Here is a 17,138-nt window from a genome sequence, read left to right as displayed (position 1 = left end):
TTCGCTGGGCAAGCGAGGTCGGCCTGTGTTTGGTGAGGTACCTACATAGGTACGGTGTAAGCAGTTAAGGTACCTTACCTACTTTCCAAGGTTCCAGAGGCAATGGAAAGGTGAGGTACTTTAGGTAAGGTACCGGACTATGAGCAGGCGTCGAGTGTTTCACGGTGACTGTAGGGTGCATTAGACCGCTGAGGTTACAGCGTGCTCCAGCAAGCTTCCACTGGCAAGCGAGAGAAACCCGCCTTTATCTGCCAATCAGGACTCGACCGCGGAAGTTCCCCAGGAACCAACAGCTCCAATCCCTGCTGGGATCTCGTCACCGGCTGCCGGTATTGGCTGGAACCTTGTGCTAGGCGATCGCTCCTTCCGCTGACCTCAGGGAAAACCTCAACCTTGGAACCTTCCTCTTCGCAGCCTCGCTCCCGTGCTGAAACCACCCGCCGCCGTCGTTCCATCCCACCTGGCGCGGCTTATTTCCACCCTCAACTTCTTCTTCCCAAAACCACGCGATCGCACCCATCTTTTCCCTTTCCAACCCATTGACACGTCGACGCACGCAGAACAGACATCTCAACAACACTGCGATCGAACGAAAGCCCCAATGGATTCCACCGCGGAAGCAGGAGCTGCACCTGCAGCAACCGCGGCAGAGGCGACAGTGCCCGCCGCCGCGATGGCGCCTACACCAGCATCAGCACCACAGCAACAGCAGCAGCAACCAGCACAAACGGAAGCCATCCCCGTCGCTCAACCACCCGCGCAAACGACGCAGCAGCAACAGCAACAAAAGCCGCCGCCGCCGCAGCAGCAGCAGCGACCTCCCGCCGTGCAGACGCGTGATCGATTCTTCCAGCAATCGCTCGGCGGCTCATTGAACGCCAATGTCAAGAAGGTACGTCGCAACCCTCGTCAGAGAGCCCCGGCGCATCAGACCACGCGACCTGCCTAGCATCGCGGCTTTCATCCAACGTCGTCCCCCTTACCTATTCCAAAAGCAGCCAGTTTCCTCCCGATGATGGGTTACAATGCAATTGAAGAGTCAATGGAGCTAACTTACAACACGCAGGCGCGCGTTCTCATGGTTGGAGCTGGCGGTATCGGATGCGAACTACTCAAGAACATCGTGCTTACGGGTTTCGGTGAAATTCACGTCGTCGACCTAGACACCATCGATTTGAGCAACCTCAACCGACAATTTCTCTTCCGACACGAGCACATCAAGAAGTCCAAGGCATTGGTATGGTACCAGAAGCAGTGATATAGGTGTGGAGAGTATTGCAATACTGACTTACAAAAAGGTGGCCAAGGATGCCGCGCAGCCCTTCAACCCCAAGGTTAAGATCGTCGCGCATCATTCCAACATCAAGGACGCCCAATTTAACGTCAAGTGGTTCCGCGACTTCCACATTGTCTTCAATGCGCTGGATAACCTAGAGGCCAGACGGCACGTCAACAGGATGTGCTTGGCTGCGGACGTACCTCTCATCGAGAGCGGCACGACGGGATTCAACGGCAACGTCCAGGTCATCAAGAAGGGTGTTACCGCATGTTACGACTGCACGCCCAAGGAGACGCCCAAGTCTTACCCGGTCTGCACCATTCGAAGCACCCCTAGCCAGCCCATCCACTGCATCGTGTGGGGCAAGAGCTATCTTCTCAACGAGATCTTTGGCGCGAGCGAAGACGAGTCCGCATTCGACAACTCGGCCGATGCCGACAATGCCAAGGAAATTGAAGAGTTGAAGAAGGAGGCTGCGGCCTTGAGAACGATTCGCGAATCATTGGGCACTGATGCCTTCCCGCAGCTGCTCTTTGATAAGGTCTTCAACACCGACATTGTGCGACTCGCGTCCATGGAGGATATGTGGAAGTCCAGACGGAAACCTGAGGCTCTCGACTACAAGACTTTGGCAGAGCAGTCAGCCGCAGCCCTCGCCTCGAAGGAGACTATCTTGCAGGGAGGACAACAAGTATGGACGTTGGAGGAGAACTTTGCAGTCTTCGTCGACAGCCTGGACCGTCTGAGCAAACGGATGCAGGAGCTGAAAAAGGCGCACAAGGAGGACGCATCTGGACCTGAGCCCCTGATCACCTTCGACAAGGACGACGAGGACACGTTGGACTTTGTGACCTCGAGCGCAAATATTCGATCATCCATCTTCGGCATTGAGAGAAAGTCGCGCTTCGATATCAAGCAGATGGCTGGCAACATCATCCCTGCTATTGCGACAACCAATGCCATTGTCGCCGGCCTGTGTGTCTTGCAATCGTTCAAGGTGCTGAGAGGCGATTTCACTCAGACCAAGGAGGTAAGGTCTAAAGTTTTTGGGTCCTGGCGAGGAATCGGTAGTCTAATGTTTTTGTCTAGGTGTTCATCTCTCCTCACAACCCTGCCCGTCTGCTTAACTCGAGCAAGTTCCGCGCCCCTAACCCAGATTGCCCGGTATGCAGCGTATATCAGACGAGCGTCACTGTCGACATGTCCCGAGCGACGCTCAAGGACCTTGTCGAAGACTTTGTGCGCCTGGAGCTTGGCTACGGTGACAAGGAGTTCGCCCTGAATAATGACGTCGGGCCGCTCTACGACCCGGATGAGACGGAGAACCTCTCCAAGAAGCTCAGCGAGCTTGGGATCAAGGAGGACTCTTTCCTCACAATTATTGATGAAGACGATGACGAACCCTTTGTCAACGTCGTCATCAGCATCCAGGAATCGTACGTTATCTGCTCGAGAGCTCGTATTAAACCACAAACTAACAACCACATAGCAAGGAGCCCCTGACTGATAAGCCCATCCAGGGCTTGGTCGCGGACAAGAAGCCCGAGATCCCTCGCAAGCCCAAGAAGGAGGCATCCGCCGAATCCAACGGCACGAGTGAGCCAAATGGCAAGCCCGCTGGCGAGGCATCGGAGGGGACATCTAACCTCAAGCGGCCCCGGCCGGACGACGGAGACGAGCTGATCGAAGCCAAGAAGGCCAAGGTTGTCGCTACCACGAGCGGCAGCGACGACGTGGTCATTGTGGACGACTCTACCGGCGGAGCCATTGTCATTGACGACGACTGATTGTGCTTGGGTCCACTTTCTTCCAAGCCAAGGGTGCCCCTTCTACGTAAAAATGGGAGCTGCACGCCAGCTCAGACAGCACTGAGCCCGCCATCTAAGTTCAGGATGCAGTTATTGGCGTAGGCGTTTTGAGCAAGAAAGACGGCAGCGTCGGCGACCTCGTCAGGCCGCCCCAAGCGACCCAGCGGTATCCTCTTCTCAAGAGGTTCCCTCGACATTGCTGTGATAATTTGTATATTAGCTGTTGGCCTACCTAACCAAGGATATTTGGTGTATGGGGTCCTCTGAGGTCGGCCCTGCAAGTGGGAGATGAACGGAGGGTCTCTTACCGGCAAGCATGTTTGTTTCTATGTAGCCAGGAACGATGGCGTTGGTCCTGATGCGCAATGGCCCTAGCTCGACGGACAGGGCGTGGGTGAGGCCTTCAGAAGAGCGGAACGGAGGTGTTAGACTTGCTTCACTAAATCGGGGGGATGGGCTAGAAAGGATACAGCCACGGCGACCCCGCGATGTATGAGAGACGAAGCAGAGACCAAAAAGAGAAGAACCTACCAATGATACCGGCCTTTGATGCAGCGTAGACACTGGTGCCAGGGCTGCCTTTTTCGGCCAGCAAGCTAGCAACGTTGATAATGCAGGCTGGAGAGAGTGGATCGCGTGGTTAGCGGGGCTGTCGATGCGGTGCGTGCGTGTATGTGATGTGTGTGTATGCAGCACATCGTTGGCATGAGGCTGGCGCATCTGTGCGGTGCAGGTGGTTGTTGCGATCGGATCGATCGCGTGTGTGGCAACAACGGGTTGTGTGGGAAAAGTGAATATGCATGGTTGTAGCGATGTGCCATGACTTACCATCCCTGTCTGCGCGCCTGCGCTTCATGCGTTGGGCCATGTACCTAGACATGAAGATAGTGCCCATGAGGTTTGTGTCGATGAGCTCTCTTGCGGCCTGTGGGGAGGTGTTTTGCAACAGCTGGAATTGCGCAATACCCGCGGCGTTGACAAGGACGTCTATCTGGCCCGTACGTTTCTTGAAGAAGGGGAACGGGGAAGTCCCTGTTAGTCAATGTGTCTACTTGTTCATGGTGCGATAGCTAGGTAGCCTCGTTTCTCTCAATGTAGTATTTTTGATGTGTTATTGATGTTAGGTGGAGGTGTGGAAGATGGGTGGGAGAAAAGACAAACCCAGATATCATCGAGGACAGCCTCATCACGAGCGTCAGCGGAGACGTCCATGACGGCGTAAGAATGGGCTGGTTTAGCCTCTGAGGGCGACGATGAGGCGGAGGCAGAGGCAGAGGAGGTAAGAGGGGCGAGGCGGTGATCCCGGAAGGGCGGGAGCTGAGCGCAGAGGTCGCGTAGCTTGTCTTCCTTGCGGCCGAGGAGGGTCACCAGGGCGCCCTCGGCGGCGAAGCGGGAGGCAATTGCGGCGCCGATGCCTCCGTAGGCGCCGGTGATGAGGCAGTGCCGGGCTCGGAGGGGAAGAAGGGCGCCGGACATCTTGATGGAGTTGATTGTCCTGACGTAAGGCAGCTGTTGTCGAACCCGTGTTTGCTGATGAGAGCAGTTTTTTTCCGGCGTGACGGGAGTTTGAGTACAATGGTGCTCGTCAACGAGGATCGAGTGCTTCAGCTTATTGGTTGGGTGAGGTGAGGTAGGTGTGTAGAAAGGGAGCTCTGGAGCTCCGAAGCTTTGGACTTGTGGACATACTACGTAGAATGTCTAGGATACTAGATGCCTGAGTCTACTGTGCAGTAGAATTCTGGTGGGGGTGTCGTTGTATTCTGCATGGCATTCTCCGTGTAACCTTTCTGGAAGAGGCACCCAGTTGCCCGCCCCCGCCCGCCTACCTTATCGTACACTACTCGGCTAGGTAGGTACTCAAGGCAACCTGAGGCACCAGAGGGCACTTACAGTACAGTCTCTTGGTAGTGATGAGAGGAGAACGACGAGAGTGACGACAAGCAAAGACCAGTGAGGTCAGAGTGTCGTGTTCTCGAAAGGCAGAAAGAAAGGGCCCTCGGACTCGTTCAATGCAAATGCGGAATGGTCTTGGGCATCTGAAATCCCCCCCTCCCTGGCGAAAGACGATACTTAGCGCATACTGTGTAGAGGATTAGACCAAGACAGGATGAGACGAGAGCGAAGGCTGTTGATTCTGGGGAGATGCTTGTTTGAGGAGAGGTTAGCTTGGGCGGCCGTTGGTGTCTGTGTGCGCGTAACAATGGCATTATTCGGGATGGTCCTAGTGGCCCTTTTTTGTCTGACACTTTGGCTGCTGGATGGTATTTCTTGGAAGGAGGGGGGAGAAGAGAAGGGAGAATCTGATCCCGAGGCTTGGTGGTTACTTTGCTCGCTCCCGCCCCATTTGCTCTGTTCATACATTTCTTCGTCATCTCATATTCAAGCTCTTTGATGGTGAGACAGATGTCCGTCCGTTGACGATGTGCCACCAGTGGACTCCACTCCTTCTGGTGCATGAAGAGAAGAAGAGAAAGACCGAGTCGAGGTCCATGATCTCGTGCCCTTTTGTCTGTGGATTCTCTCGAAGCCTTTGTGAGGTATTGTATGCCGCGTTGGATGCTGGGATATCTTTTGGAGGACGAGTGCAATACTGACATCGTACTAGAGGTACTTACTTGTGCGATCCATGCAAGGTAAGTGCTGGTGGTACAAGGTCGGGGAACGGGGAATCTCGACGTCCACATGGTAAGTAAGGTACATTCCATAAGTACCCGAAGCCTGTGAAAGTGAAAGGCCAAGGTACCTACTTACCTACTTGGAAGCTGGGGAGAGCTAAGGCGAGCGCCCCCGCCGTTGTCGATTACAAGGGCGAGCAGTCTTAGGTGCAAGTCCAAGGTGCTACCCACCTAGGGATGGCGGGTGGTCACTGGTGTCTTTTATCTGTCACTGTACTGTGTACTGCTGTCAGGTACCGATCCATCTGAGATGCTTCCATCTTTCCATGAGGTGTTCGTAACGCCTGACACAACGTAGCGCTACCTTAGCGCGGGACCCTTCCGTGCCAGATTTCATTGTCTCTTTTTTCCTTCCTTCTTTCTTCACTCTACCCGTTGTGCCGTTCAAGAGGACCTCTCTGCTCATTTCTTGTTGGCTCACAAGGTACTAGTCAAGTATTGAAGAATACACTTTAGGTTGCCTCGAGTGCCTCATCCGGCGTCCAAGAGTACCTAACCCCTCAAGAGAAAGGTACATCGTCCGAGAAGTACCACAAGGTAAGCCAAGTAAATGTACCTTGCCCAGCACAACACCACTACAGCAGGTTCCAGTTCGAGTTCCAGTTACAGGTTCCCACGCCCGTTTGTGGCGCGAACGCAACATCGCAATCCCACTACCATCCATTTGCTGCACCTGCAAATTTCCCCTGCACTCCCATCGTTTCCCTCCCACAACCTTTGACGCCAAATCTCGATTCCTGCGACATACTCACAATCTTCTAGTCGTTGGCGATCCCTCTTCTCTCCCAGCAAGCGCATCGTTCGCTCCTCGGCCTTCTCGCGAATTAACCGCCCCCGGATGCCCAGTTGCTCGCCAACCCTTCGAGCAATTGCATCCGCATCTGCTTCCCCTCCACCTTAAACGCCTTACACCGAACACTTCCCTCACCCCCTCCGAACCTGCGACTCTACCCGCGAATACGCACCACGCAGACCGAACACAACTCGAAGAGAATCAAATCACACTACGAGAAAACGAATGGCCGTATGCCTCACGACCACGACCTTAGACACCGCTCGATGACTAGCCATACCAATGGCGCCGCATCTGCGCCGAATCCCCAGCCGGACGCCACCCTTGCGAATCTAAAGCTTGCCGACCCAGCTGCTGTCGCCGAGGCCCCCGCCCCGCCTCTGATCGTAGTCAAGAGCCCCAGTGACGCCCCTGATGCGGGTTTGAGAAGTCTCGATCATTGTACGCTGCTACACTCTCCCGGCACTGCCTTTCGCGCTGTCGCTCTTGTCTTGAGCCTGGCGCATCGACAAGTGCCCCATATACCTTGCCCGTACGCAAGCCTCCAAGCCTTGAGCTGACCGTGCCTGTTCACAGACAAGAGAGCGCTGCCGCCATGGCGATATCGACTGCGGCAGTCGCTGCTGCCACTGATCCGATGGGAGACACCTTACCTGGCCTATCTGCAGGAAACGATGCGCACCCCGTGGCTCGATAGTTACTTTGCGATCACGGCCAACCTCGGCACTCATACATTCTTCATGATCGGTCTACCCATGCTCTTCTGGTGCGGGTACGCCTCCTTTGGTAAAGGGTAAGCATCATTCGCCGCGCATAGTTTTATAGAAAATATCTAACAAGCTGCCATCTCACAGTGTTATCCACATCCTGGCCGAGGGTGTCTTCTTCACCGGCTTTATCAAGGACTTCTTCTCTCTACCCAGACCGCTGTCCCCGCCACTGCATCGAATCACCATGTCCGGATCTGCTGCGTTGGAATATGGCTTCCCTTCGACCCATAGCGCCAACGCCGTGTCAGTGGCCGTGTACGCAGTATTGCTTCTCAGGAGTCCTGAGAACGCCATGCCAGAGACAACCAAGACCGTCCTCGAGGGCTTGTCGTACTTTTATGCCATTTCCATCATTCTCGGTCGGCTGTACTGTGGTATGCATGGCTTCATCGACGTAATCGTGGGCTCGGTCTTGGGTGCTGCAATCTCTCTTGTCGAGTTCCACTACGGCCCGCCGCTGGACGCCTACATGCACAGCAGCTCATGGTGGGCGCCCGTTATCGCTGCTCTCGTCGTCATTGTTCTCGTGAGGATACACCCCGAGCCGGCGGACGACTGCCCTTGTTTCGACGACAGTGTAGCCTTTGCTGGAGTCGTGATTGGCCTGGAGATCGGAACATGGATGTATGGGCGGACTTCAATCGATTCGTTCGGAGGTTCTGCCCATACTGTTGAGTCCATTGATCTCAATGCATTGGGCTGGCACATTGTACTAGCCCGGGTTGTATTCGGCGTAGTTGTCATACTGTTGTGGCGAGAGGTCATGAAACCTACCATGCTCAGAGTTCTGCCTCACCTTTTCCGTCTCCTAGAGAAGGTCGAGTGGAATCTTCCCAGACGTTTCTTTACACCAGCGTCCATGTACAAGTCTATTGACCCGGGCTCGAGGATGGATACGCTTATTCCCAACGTCAGAGACTTGCCCCGTGTAGTCCAGTCCATTCGTCACCCGACAACGCGTGGTCGCTCAGTTTCGATCGGACCACAGAGTGCTGCTGATGCGTATGAGACACTTGCATACCGCGAGCGACGACGTCGGGAGAGCATCGGAAGCAATGGCAGCATCAAGAGCAAGGGCAGTGTGCACGAGCTTCGAGAGAAGAGCAGCGACTGGGAAGGGAAGGGAGCAACGTCTGGTGTTCAAGGCCACCACGGCAATTCGCTTAACGACTTTGAGCGCATGATGGGTACGGGGAGCGTGCTGGCGAGCCCGAGCGAGGAGAAGGGAGAGGTGGAGCTGAGGGTCGGCCAACAGGATGAGATGAGTGAGAAGGAAATGTTTCTTCGACTCATCCGCCCACGAGTGCGTTACGATGTTGAGGTGGTGACCAAGCTGGTTGTTTATACAGGTAAAGCGCCATCCCTCTTCCGCATGATCCGACCTTGCTCCACATTTGCTGACAGATGCCGACAGGTATTGCTTGGCTGGGCGTCGGCCTCATCCCAATCATGTTCGAGTTGATCGGCCTTGGATCGAACCATCTCCGCACCGCGTAAACCAATCCCAGATTTTGGATGGGATACATTCTTCACGACCGCTCAGAGGGGTACCCTCTATTCACATATATCTCTTCTATAAAGTTCTTAACTTCTCGCATGGCGTATCGGCAACGTTGCACAGGAGACCTGCCGAAGGGAGGATCGAGGGGTTTGGGGAGAGAACGAGACGCATAGAACCTTTTTTTCACGAAGCACGATCATATTGTACATTCTTCTGGCAATTGCATTTAGCCAGTGGCGGGGTTTTTTATTTACTTTTATGACGGTATATCAGACACGCCATTTTCCTTCATCACGTAATGAAAAGGGCTATGAATTTATTGGCGTCAAAAGGCGGACAGAAGAGTTTATCTGATTCTAGGTGGTACTATTGTGTGATTTGTTTGCCGAGGTAGACATCAGAGGTGAATGAGAGAAGCTTTGTTGGCGCGCTACATCAGTTGAGGACTGTCTACTGTCCATGCCTCTGCTGTGAGACGAACACGTTGTTATGGGCCAGTCACGGCTCTAGTGTCACTGAAGATTGTCTAAGATGATGGCACCTCACCTCATCTCAGGCAAGGTGATGGGAAGGTGGGATGCCTTTGGGGGTTGATAGGCACAGGTTGAGACCCACGACAGCCACGCCGACATACTTGCCTAGGTACGGGTACTTAGTGCATTGTCTTCCTCAGACGTGCTTTGCATACAATATCCCCTCACTTTTCTTGCCGAACCAAATTCAACTCTGTCACTCTCAACATTCGACTGGGTGGGAGACCCTTTGTAGCTGGGGCCGCCATCATCCTTAGTGATATCTGGTCAAATCTATGTTGCTGATGAGAACCTTGATGGCTCATGATGAGCAATTGATGAAGGGGCCAAAAAGGGTCATTCGAAAGTAATGGGGCAGATCCAGCGCCAGCACTCACGAGTGGTGCTTGAAGTCTGGAATCTCAAGGCAAGAGATGACTTCCATCACGAGAAAACAATGTTGACGAATATCACAGGAAATCTAGCCACCATGGATACATCTCGTCGGCGTCTCGTTGTAGCGGAGCAGGTGTACGATCAAAGACCACGTTCGAGGAGGCCCAAGTCCACGCCCCCCTCGGAGTCAAGTCAACCCCATCCTCCATGGTTGGGGACGTATGTGGGGGGTTCTGCAACTCTGATCTTCGCGGCTCCAGCTTCCTCGCCCCTCACGCACCGTGGAGAGTGCGGAGTCGACTCATGATGCTGGACTCTACCTTAGGTAGGCGGGCGCGGTCCGATAAGGGGTTCACACAATAATGCTCATAGGAACAGATACGTGGGAACTTGGTCACGATAATCATCCCCGACGAGACTCGATGCCACTGTCAACATGGGCAGACCTTCGACTGAACAAGCTCACTAGGGAGCTTTCGGTAAAAGTCAAGCTATCGCAGGCAGTGATGCGTACGGGAGCCAGCTTTCCTCCTGGCAGCCCCTCTCCCCTACCTACCTCACCTCAGGATGCTCGCTCCGCCGAGCAGCCAGGCCAGGGTACTCGGTAGATTGGATCATCGGACGATCCGCTGCCGGCCGGCGGATGCTCTCGACCGGTAGGGCTGGATGGGTCACACCACCCCCCGGAGACTTTGGAGCTTCCAAGTGCCATGCGAGATTATCAGATCTTGATGCTTCTCTCCATTGGTCGAAGCTTTCCAGTAGGGGAAACGATTCACAATTCCGTTCCTGGCGCGATGTTCCCTTGACGCCGTCCGCTATTACGGCCTGCCGGAAGCGACGGCATCTCCAAACACCAAAGACCAGTCAATGGCAGGGACCCACAACCTTCTGTGCGGATTGGATTTCTAGCATTTATAACGGTAAATGTCAGGGAGAAGAAGCAATTCACGCCTAGACACAAAAGGGCGACAGCTTTGACTACAAAGCAACCCGGCTCCACAGGATCTGAGACCATTGGATGCTTTAATGAGTTGCGCATTTTTGGATGAAGCCATCGAGATATTGAACCTGACAGTGCATTTATAGCTAATGATTCGCCCATGTGGTGGTATTTCTGAGCCGAGTTGCGCGCATAACTCGCAATCAAATGCGTAGGCTAGATCAATTTCGCTGTGGTTGCAAATTCGACTTGCCCTCACGTGGCGACGTCATTTCCCTGCACTCCGGTGCCGGATTCTGCATTTGCCTCGCGTGCCTAAGGCACAGGGGAAACTCCCCAGTCGGGACTAGCGCAGATCTAATCAGTGTGGACCTTGGAAGCGAGGAACTGGAAGTCAAGGGGAAGAGACGGAACTTGGAAGGCACGAAGGCAAAAGAGGGAAGGGGGTCGCCAACACTGCCCACCTGCCTGCCCCGTCGGATGCTGAGAATTGGAAGGTGAGGTGCCCGCGCACTTTCCGTACCTGAACCACCCGTTCGCTCCCCCACAGCAAGCAGCAAGCGCAAGTAACAGCAACCACAGCCGCAGCCGCATCTTCCCGATGGTACAGCTCTTTCTCGACCCGACACCTCTGGTTTTTGGCTCTTTGCAACGAAAGAAAAAAAGGCAAAAGGAGCAGAGGCCACGACCCCTTTGAGTACCCTCAATACCTTGAAGATTTTCATCAGCCGACGAATACCTTATTTCTGGCCTTAATGTAAAAGCCCTCGTCTTGAGTAGGCTGATTTATTTTGTCAGGTGCGCTGCACGACTGCCGACCGTACCTGCCTTCCCTTCCTTACCTAACAGTAACCGTCAACCTGGGGAGGTGCAACTTCCGCCCTGCTTGCGCCAGCCCTGGTTCATCGGCCCAGATTCGCCAAAAATCGGCCCATTTAGCGAGCCAGCCCAGCCAGACGCAGTTTCCTCAGTCCTGCCGCTCCCTCTACGAATACTCTACAGTGGCCAACCCCCCGCAGGATCTGATAACCAAAAGAACCGAACGAATCTGTTCTCCGCACTCAACCAGACGTCTGCACCTCATATTTTCGGCGACTTGAGAACACCAAGCCTGCCCACTCTCCCAACACGACCATTCTTGACGACGTGCGAGGCAGAAAAATTCCAGCGCATCGACGGTCGCATGTAGTCCCCTCCACGATGTCGACCGACGCTGTCAGCGCTCCAGTCTCGGAGCCTGCACCTGTGCCGGCGCAATCCACGACTGGTGACCACGACGAGGAGCCGACCCTTGGCCAGATTGAATGTGCAAAGCCCGCCTTCCTCCACTCACCCCCCGACAGCAACAATGCGCCCAAGTCGGAAGCCAGCGACTCTGAGCTCAGCGACCTCGACGACGATGCCGTTGACCCATCTGCTGCTCCTGCGACCCAAGATGAGGCGCCGCCGCCCGAGGACGACATTGGCGAAGTCCTTCCCGACCACTGGTCCGGGACTGTCCCTGTCTTCAGGCCCACGATGCATCAGTTCAAGGACTTCAAGCTATTCGTACGCCCATGCCTCTCCCTTTCGTGCCCTTTGTCGCCGTGTCTTTTCATCGGCTGACTGTGACTGTGACTGTAGATGACCAAAGTCGATCATTATGGAATGAAGTCCGGCATCGTCAAGATTATCCCTCCTCCCGAGTGGAAGGAAAACCTCCCCCGACTCGACGACCTGGTGAAGCAGATCCGAGTTAGAGAACCAATTAAACAAGACATCATGGGATCGAATGGAACCTATCGCCAAGTCAATATTCTTCATCAAAGATCCTACAACCTCCCGCAGTGGCGACAACTTTGCGACCAGAGCGAACATCAGCCCCCAGCGCGGCGAGGCGAGCGCCGAGCCAACGTCGAAAAGCCGAAACCCCGATCCGCCCCCAAACCTCGTACAGAAGCGAAATCAACGTCGGCCGGGTCTAGAAAGCGGGGCCGAGGTCGACCGCGCCGGGGTAAGGCCAAGGGCAAGAACCAGGATGATGAGGACGATGCCGAAGAAGAACAAGAGGAAGAGAAGCGACCGATGACGCCCGTTTCCCCTAAGCCGGCTGCGGATGCGGACCCCAAGGTCAAGGTCAAGAAAGAAGAAGTCGTCGACTCTGTAGAAGACCCGGGAATGGATGTTGACGAAGATGAGCCACCAACCGTTGGCAGAATGGGTCGGATGGGTGGCGCGAGACAAGCAAAACCAAAGACTCAGACTGTTTCGGCCCGTCGGAAGTACAGCAAGAGAGAAGGGTCCGCCATGATTGACGAAAAGGCGTTTGAAGACTTTGACTATCAGATGGATGTCTCTGACTATACCCCTGAGCGCTGTGAGGAACTCGAGAGGATATACTGGAAAACCCTCACGTACGCCCCGCCGTTGTACGGCGCAGATCTCATGGGTACTCTCTTCGACGAATCGACAGAAATGTGGAATTTGAACAAGCTTCCCAACCTGCTGGACGTTCTTGGGACAAAGGTTCCCGGCGTTAACACGGCCTACCTCTACTTGGGCATGTGGAAGGCCACTTTCGCATGGCATTTGGAGGACGTTGATCTTTACAGCATCAACTATCTCCACTTCGGCGCCCCTAAACAATGGTACAGCATTTCACAAGCTGACGCCCGCCGTTTCGAGGCTGCCATGAAGAACATTTGGCCCACGGACGCCAAGGCTTGCGACCAGTTCCTCCGTCACAAGGGATTCTTGATTTCCCCATCGCACCTCAAGCAGCACTACAATATCACCGTTAATAAGTGCGTTTCGTACCCGGGTGAATTCGTCGTAACCTATCCCTACGGTTACCACTCTGGATACAACTTGGGCTACAACTGCGCCGAGGCTGTCAACTTTGCGCTCGACTCTTGGCTTCCCATGGGCAAGATCGCCAAACGTTGCGAGTGCGCACAGGCGCAAGATAGCGTGTGGGTTGACGTATACGATATCGAACGGAAACTCCGTGGCGAACCCACTCCCGAGTACGAGGAAACTGACGAAGAAGACGAAGAGGACGAGGATGAGGATGAAGACGACGCTACTGGCCTTCCGTCTCCTCCTGGTAGTAACGGCATTGTCAAGTCGGCTCGCAAACGAAAGCGCGCTGCTGGGGACAAAGAAGGCAGGGCAAAGACCAAGCGGATTCGTCTCAAGGTCAAGACGCGCGCAGAGCCGACGTGCTGCCTTTGCCCCAGCGATATCCCTGGTGCAGAAGTCCTGCCAACAGACGATGGCCGCAAGGCCCATCGGATGTGCGCGCTATACCTGCCCGAGACATACATCGATACCGTCGACGACAAGGAGATCATTGCGAATGTTGCCAACATCAACAAGGAACGCCTGGATCTCAAGTGTCTCTATTGTCGGTCCAAGAAGGGTGCCTGCTTCCAGTGCTCCCAGAAGAAATGTGCTCGGGCCTACCACGCCACATGCGCGGCTGCCGCGGGTGTCTTTGTCGAAGAAGCCGAAGTCCCGGTCTTTGGCGAAGATGGAACCGAGTACAAGGAGCAAGCGTTCGAGTTCAGCTGTCGCTTCCATCGTACCAAGCGTGATAGGAAACATACTGGTGACTCCTTGGAGGATGATGTGCGGATTCGCGAGGCTGCAGCAGCACTTACCAAGGGCGACATCTGCCAGTTGCAGTACTTCAAGGGCGACATCTTTGCCGGTGTCGTGGTTGAGAATCGCGCCGATGAGCAGATGTTCCTCCTTGATATCATTCCTAATGGGTATGTCTCTATCGACAACTTTGATCAACAAATTCTGACGTGCTGTAGTGACCGTCTCGAGGTTGAGTGGAAGTGGCTTCTACTGCCCGACCCATCTGACTACCACCTTCCAAAGGCGTCTTCCAAGGCTATCCCGATGCCATCATCGCAGAAGGCAAAGGAACGACTGAATGCGAAACGCCCTGCTGATGAGATTCCCCGCAAAGATGCTCCCTTTGTTGAAGGCTACACATGGGCAGAGTTCCATCCATGCAACGAGTGTACTAATCCAAACCAGACCAAGGTTGATCTGTCGAAGGACAGCCAAGTCTGGCACTATCTCGGCAAGACGTCGACGGAGGCGAAGGCACAGTATTCTGATGATCCCGCCAAGCGGCTGCACAATCCCAAGAGCAACTTTCTTGACACCATTCCCAAGCCTCCCAAGCCTGTTTCCGCAAGCACGTCGCATCGCAGGGTGTCGGTTGTTCCCCCACAACCAGCCCCATTGCCAGTGTTTACGCCTGGAGTCGCTGTTCAGAATGGGCCCAAGTCGGAGAAGCCATACGTATACAAACCCAGGAAACCTGTCGAAACCAACTACGCTGGGACCGGTTCTTTCACCACGCAAAAGTCCACACCCAAGGCTTCTGCGCCCCCGACTCCCGGAGGACAGCAGATCCACTTCGGAGCTGATCCTCGATACCCGATCCCGGGTACCCAGTTTGTTCAACAGAAGTTTGCTCCCGACGTACATCAACAATATATGCCTCGTCCCGCTCCAGCTGGGCAGGGCTACTACGAGGCTCCGAACTCGATGCAACGGTCGAGCCCGTACAGCACCCCGGGACCGCAACCCGCAGTCAGCGCGCGGTCCACGCAACAAACGTGGTCGACGCCGTCGCAGAACTCCAGACCTCCTTTACCACACAGTACTTCGCAAGGCTCAACTCAGCAGAACCATCGGAGATACTCGGCCGCACCAACGCCTTCTGTTGCTATGAAATATGCATTCTTCCAGGTTCACCACAACAGGTCAGACTTTTCCAACCCTAGGGACTTGATTAATAATACTCACACACTCCGTAGAGACTCGAAGACGTACCGAACTCCCTATGCTCCATGGGGAGGATTCACCAACGGATATGAAGGTAACCTCCGAGCTCATCTCATGAGGACGTCTCCAGAAGCCTTCTTCAAAAACCGGCAAGGCTCCATTCAGGGAGGCACGCCGACACCCGCTCCGAACACGGGCCCGCAGGGACCTGCTTACGGCGGTCCATACCACAACACACTCACGAATGTCATGCCTCAAGGTTCTATCGGAATGTATGGTGTCAAAACAGCGGCCCCTTATTCTTCACCATCGCCGCAGGTCCCTCAGAATCACGCCAGGACGCCATCTTACTCATCGATATCTCCCTCTCCTGCATCAGGCAACTCTCGACCCAGCTCGCATGGCCAAAGTCAGGGCTGGCAGCCGCAGCAGCCACAGTCGGCGCCGCTACATCCAGCGATCCGGCCGCAGTATGGAGGTTGGGCAAACCAGCCACAACAGCAGCATCCTCAGCCTCAACATACTCAACCAGCACAATATCAACCCTCGCAACAGCCTGTCTCTCAGCAGTCTCCTGCTAGCCAGCCTCAGTCTACCCAGACGAAGTCTCAGCCTGCAGCAAAGCCCGCTGCGCCGAAGGTGCAGTACAAGGTATGACCACCTAATACATGACATTTCCCCAAGTAGAACAAGCCCAAGCTGACTCAATGATAGATCCCCGAGAAGCAGACACCGGTTCCCCTCCCGGCCAAGTATCTCGCAGCCATGGGCAAGATGCCTTCGGCTGCTACTCCATCCAAGACCAGTTCGAAAACAACTGGAGCGTCTGCTCAAGGTACGAACCCACCCCCGGCTGCTCGCCCCGGGAAGGATGCAACCCAGGAACCGCCGACGGCAGCCACCAATGGCTATACCGCGCAAACGGCTTCTCAATCGTCAAAATCAGCTGGCCCAACGACAGAGACGGCGCCTCCCGTAGCTCAAGCCCCCGTGTCGGTACCGCACACACCAGTGCCGGCTCCAACCTCTCGAATGCCCTTTACGAATCAATCGATGACTACGGCGTTCCCCCGACAGTCTACCCAGTCTCAATCTCAGGCTTACGATACGCCATCAGCCCAGCCGTTCCCTCCCGCGAGCCGACCACGGACTGAGCATCTCAACCCAGCAGAGCTCTTGGCCCAATTTGCCCTCACCCCGCGCGTGAATCCGCCGACGCCTACAGCACCTTCCCATCAGTCCGCACCGTCGCCGGTTCCTCTACAGACAGCTGCCATGCCAGGCTACCAGAGTCATGGTTCAAACTGGGGACCGACGCAGCAGCAGCAGCAGCAGCAGCAGACACAGCAGCCCCAAGCCTGGGCGCCCCCGCCGGGACATTGGCAGCCTCCACATCATCAGCAGTACCACCAGCATCCTCCGCCACAGCAATACCAACAGCATTATCGACAGCAGAATCAGCAGCAGCCGCCACCACCGCCGCAACAACAACATCAAATGCAAGCGCAGCCATCGTTACCCCCGCCCCATCAAACTCCTGAGGACGACGTTCCTCTGCCCGATGTGCCTACGGACTCGACGGCCATCGTCGAGAGGATGATGCAGAATCTCCGCCGCGCTGCGTTCCAAGGCTGATGCGACACTACCTGGCCTGCACGGCACGTGTACATGTT

At 55.0% G+C, this 17,138-nt stretch overlaps 5 protein-coding genes across 5 annotated transcripts; 3 read left to right on the top strand and 2 right to left on the bottom strand.

The window, feature by feature from the left end:
• Positions 1 to 881: 881 nt before the first annotated feature.
• CLUP02_02174 (ThiF family protein) lies at positions 882 to 3,066 on the top strand (the record flags this gene model as incomplete). The annotated part of the gene is made up of 5 exons (XM_049281208.1): positions 882 to 896; positions 950 to 1,237; positions 1,299 to 2,309; positions 2,369 to 2,715; positions 2,769 to 3,066. The coding sequence occupies 5 exons, from the start codon at positions 882 to 884 to the stop codon at positions 3,064 to 3,066; spliced, it is 1,959 nt and encodes a 652-aa protein (XP_049137165.1).
• Positions 3,067 to 3,137: 71 nt separating this feature from the next.
• On the bottom strand, positions 3,138 to 4,563 carry CLUP02_02173 (short-chain dehydrogenase; the record flags this gene model as incomplete). Its single annotated transcript, XM_049281207.1, has 5 exons — positions 3,138 to 3,286; positions 3,396 to 3,488; positions 3,619 to 3,705; positions 3,916 to 4,119; positions 4,245 to 4,563. The coding sequence occupies 5 exons, from the start codon at positions 4,561 to 4,563 to the stop codon at positions 3,138 to 3,140; spliced, it is 852 nt and encodes a 283-aa protein (XP_049137164.1).
• Positions 4,564 to 6,821: 2,258 nt separating this feature from the next.
• CLUP02_02172 (PAP2 superfamily protein) lies at positions 6,822 to 8,822 on the top strand (the record flags this gene model as incomplete). Its single annotated transcript, XM_049281206.1, has 4 exons — positions 6,822 to 6,996; positions 7,132 to 7,348; positions 7,410 to 8,674; positions 8,740 to 8,822. The coding sequence occupies 4 exons, from the start codon at positions 6,822 to 6,824 to the stop codon at positions 8,820 to 8,822; spliced, it is 1,740 nt and encodes a 579-aa protein (XP_049137163.1).
• A 2,076-nt stretch (positions 8,823 to 10,898) lies between these two features.
• Positions 10,899 to 11,402, bottom strand: CLUP02_02171 (uncharacterized protein; the record flags this gene model as incomplete). The annotated part of the gene is made up of 1 exon (XM_049281205.1): positions 10,899 to 11,402. The coding sequence occupies one exon, from the start codon at positions 11,400 to 11,402 to the stop codon at positions 10,899 to 10,901; it is 504 nt and encodes a 167-aa protein (XP_049137162.1).
• A 475-nt stretch (positions 11,403 to 11,877) lies between these two features.
• On the top strand, positions 11,878 to 17,100 carry CLUP02_02170 (JmjC domain-containing protein; the record flags this gene model as incomplete). The annotated part of the gene is made up of 3 exons (XM_049281204.1): positions 11,878 to 12,225; positions 12,301 to 16,116; positions 16,180 to 17,100. The coding sequence occupies 3 exons, from the start codon at positions 11,878 to 11,880 to the stop codon at positions 17,098 to 17,100; spliced, it is 5,085 nt and encodes a 1,694-aa protein (XP_049137161.1).
• Positions 17,101 to 17,138: the final 38 nt, after the last annotated feature.

This window comes from Colletotrichum lupini, chromosome 1 (genome assembly GCF_023278565.1).
Source record: "Colletotrichum lupini chromosome 1, complete sequence".
In the NCBI taxonomy this organism is placed as follows: Eukaryota; Fungi; Ascomycota; class Sordariomycetes; order Glomerellales; family Glomerellaceae; genus Colletotrichum; species Colletotrichum lupini.
This window is presented reverse-complemented; position numbering and strand designations above follow the sequence as displayed.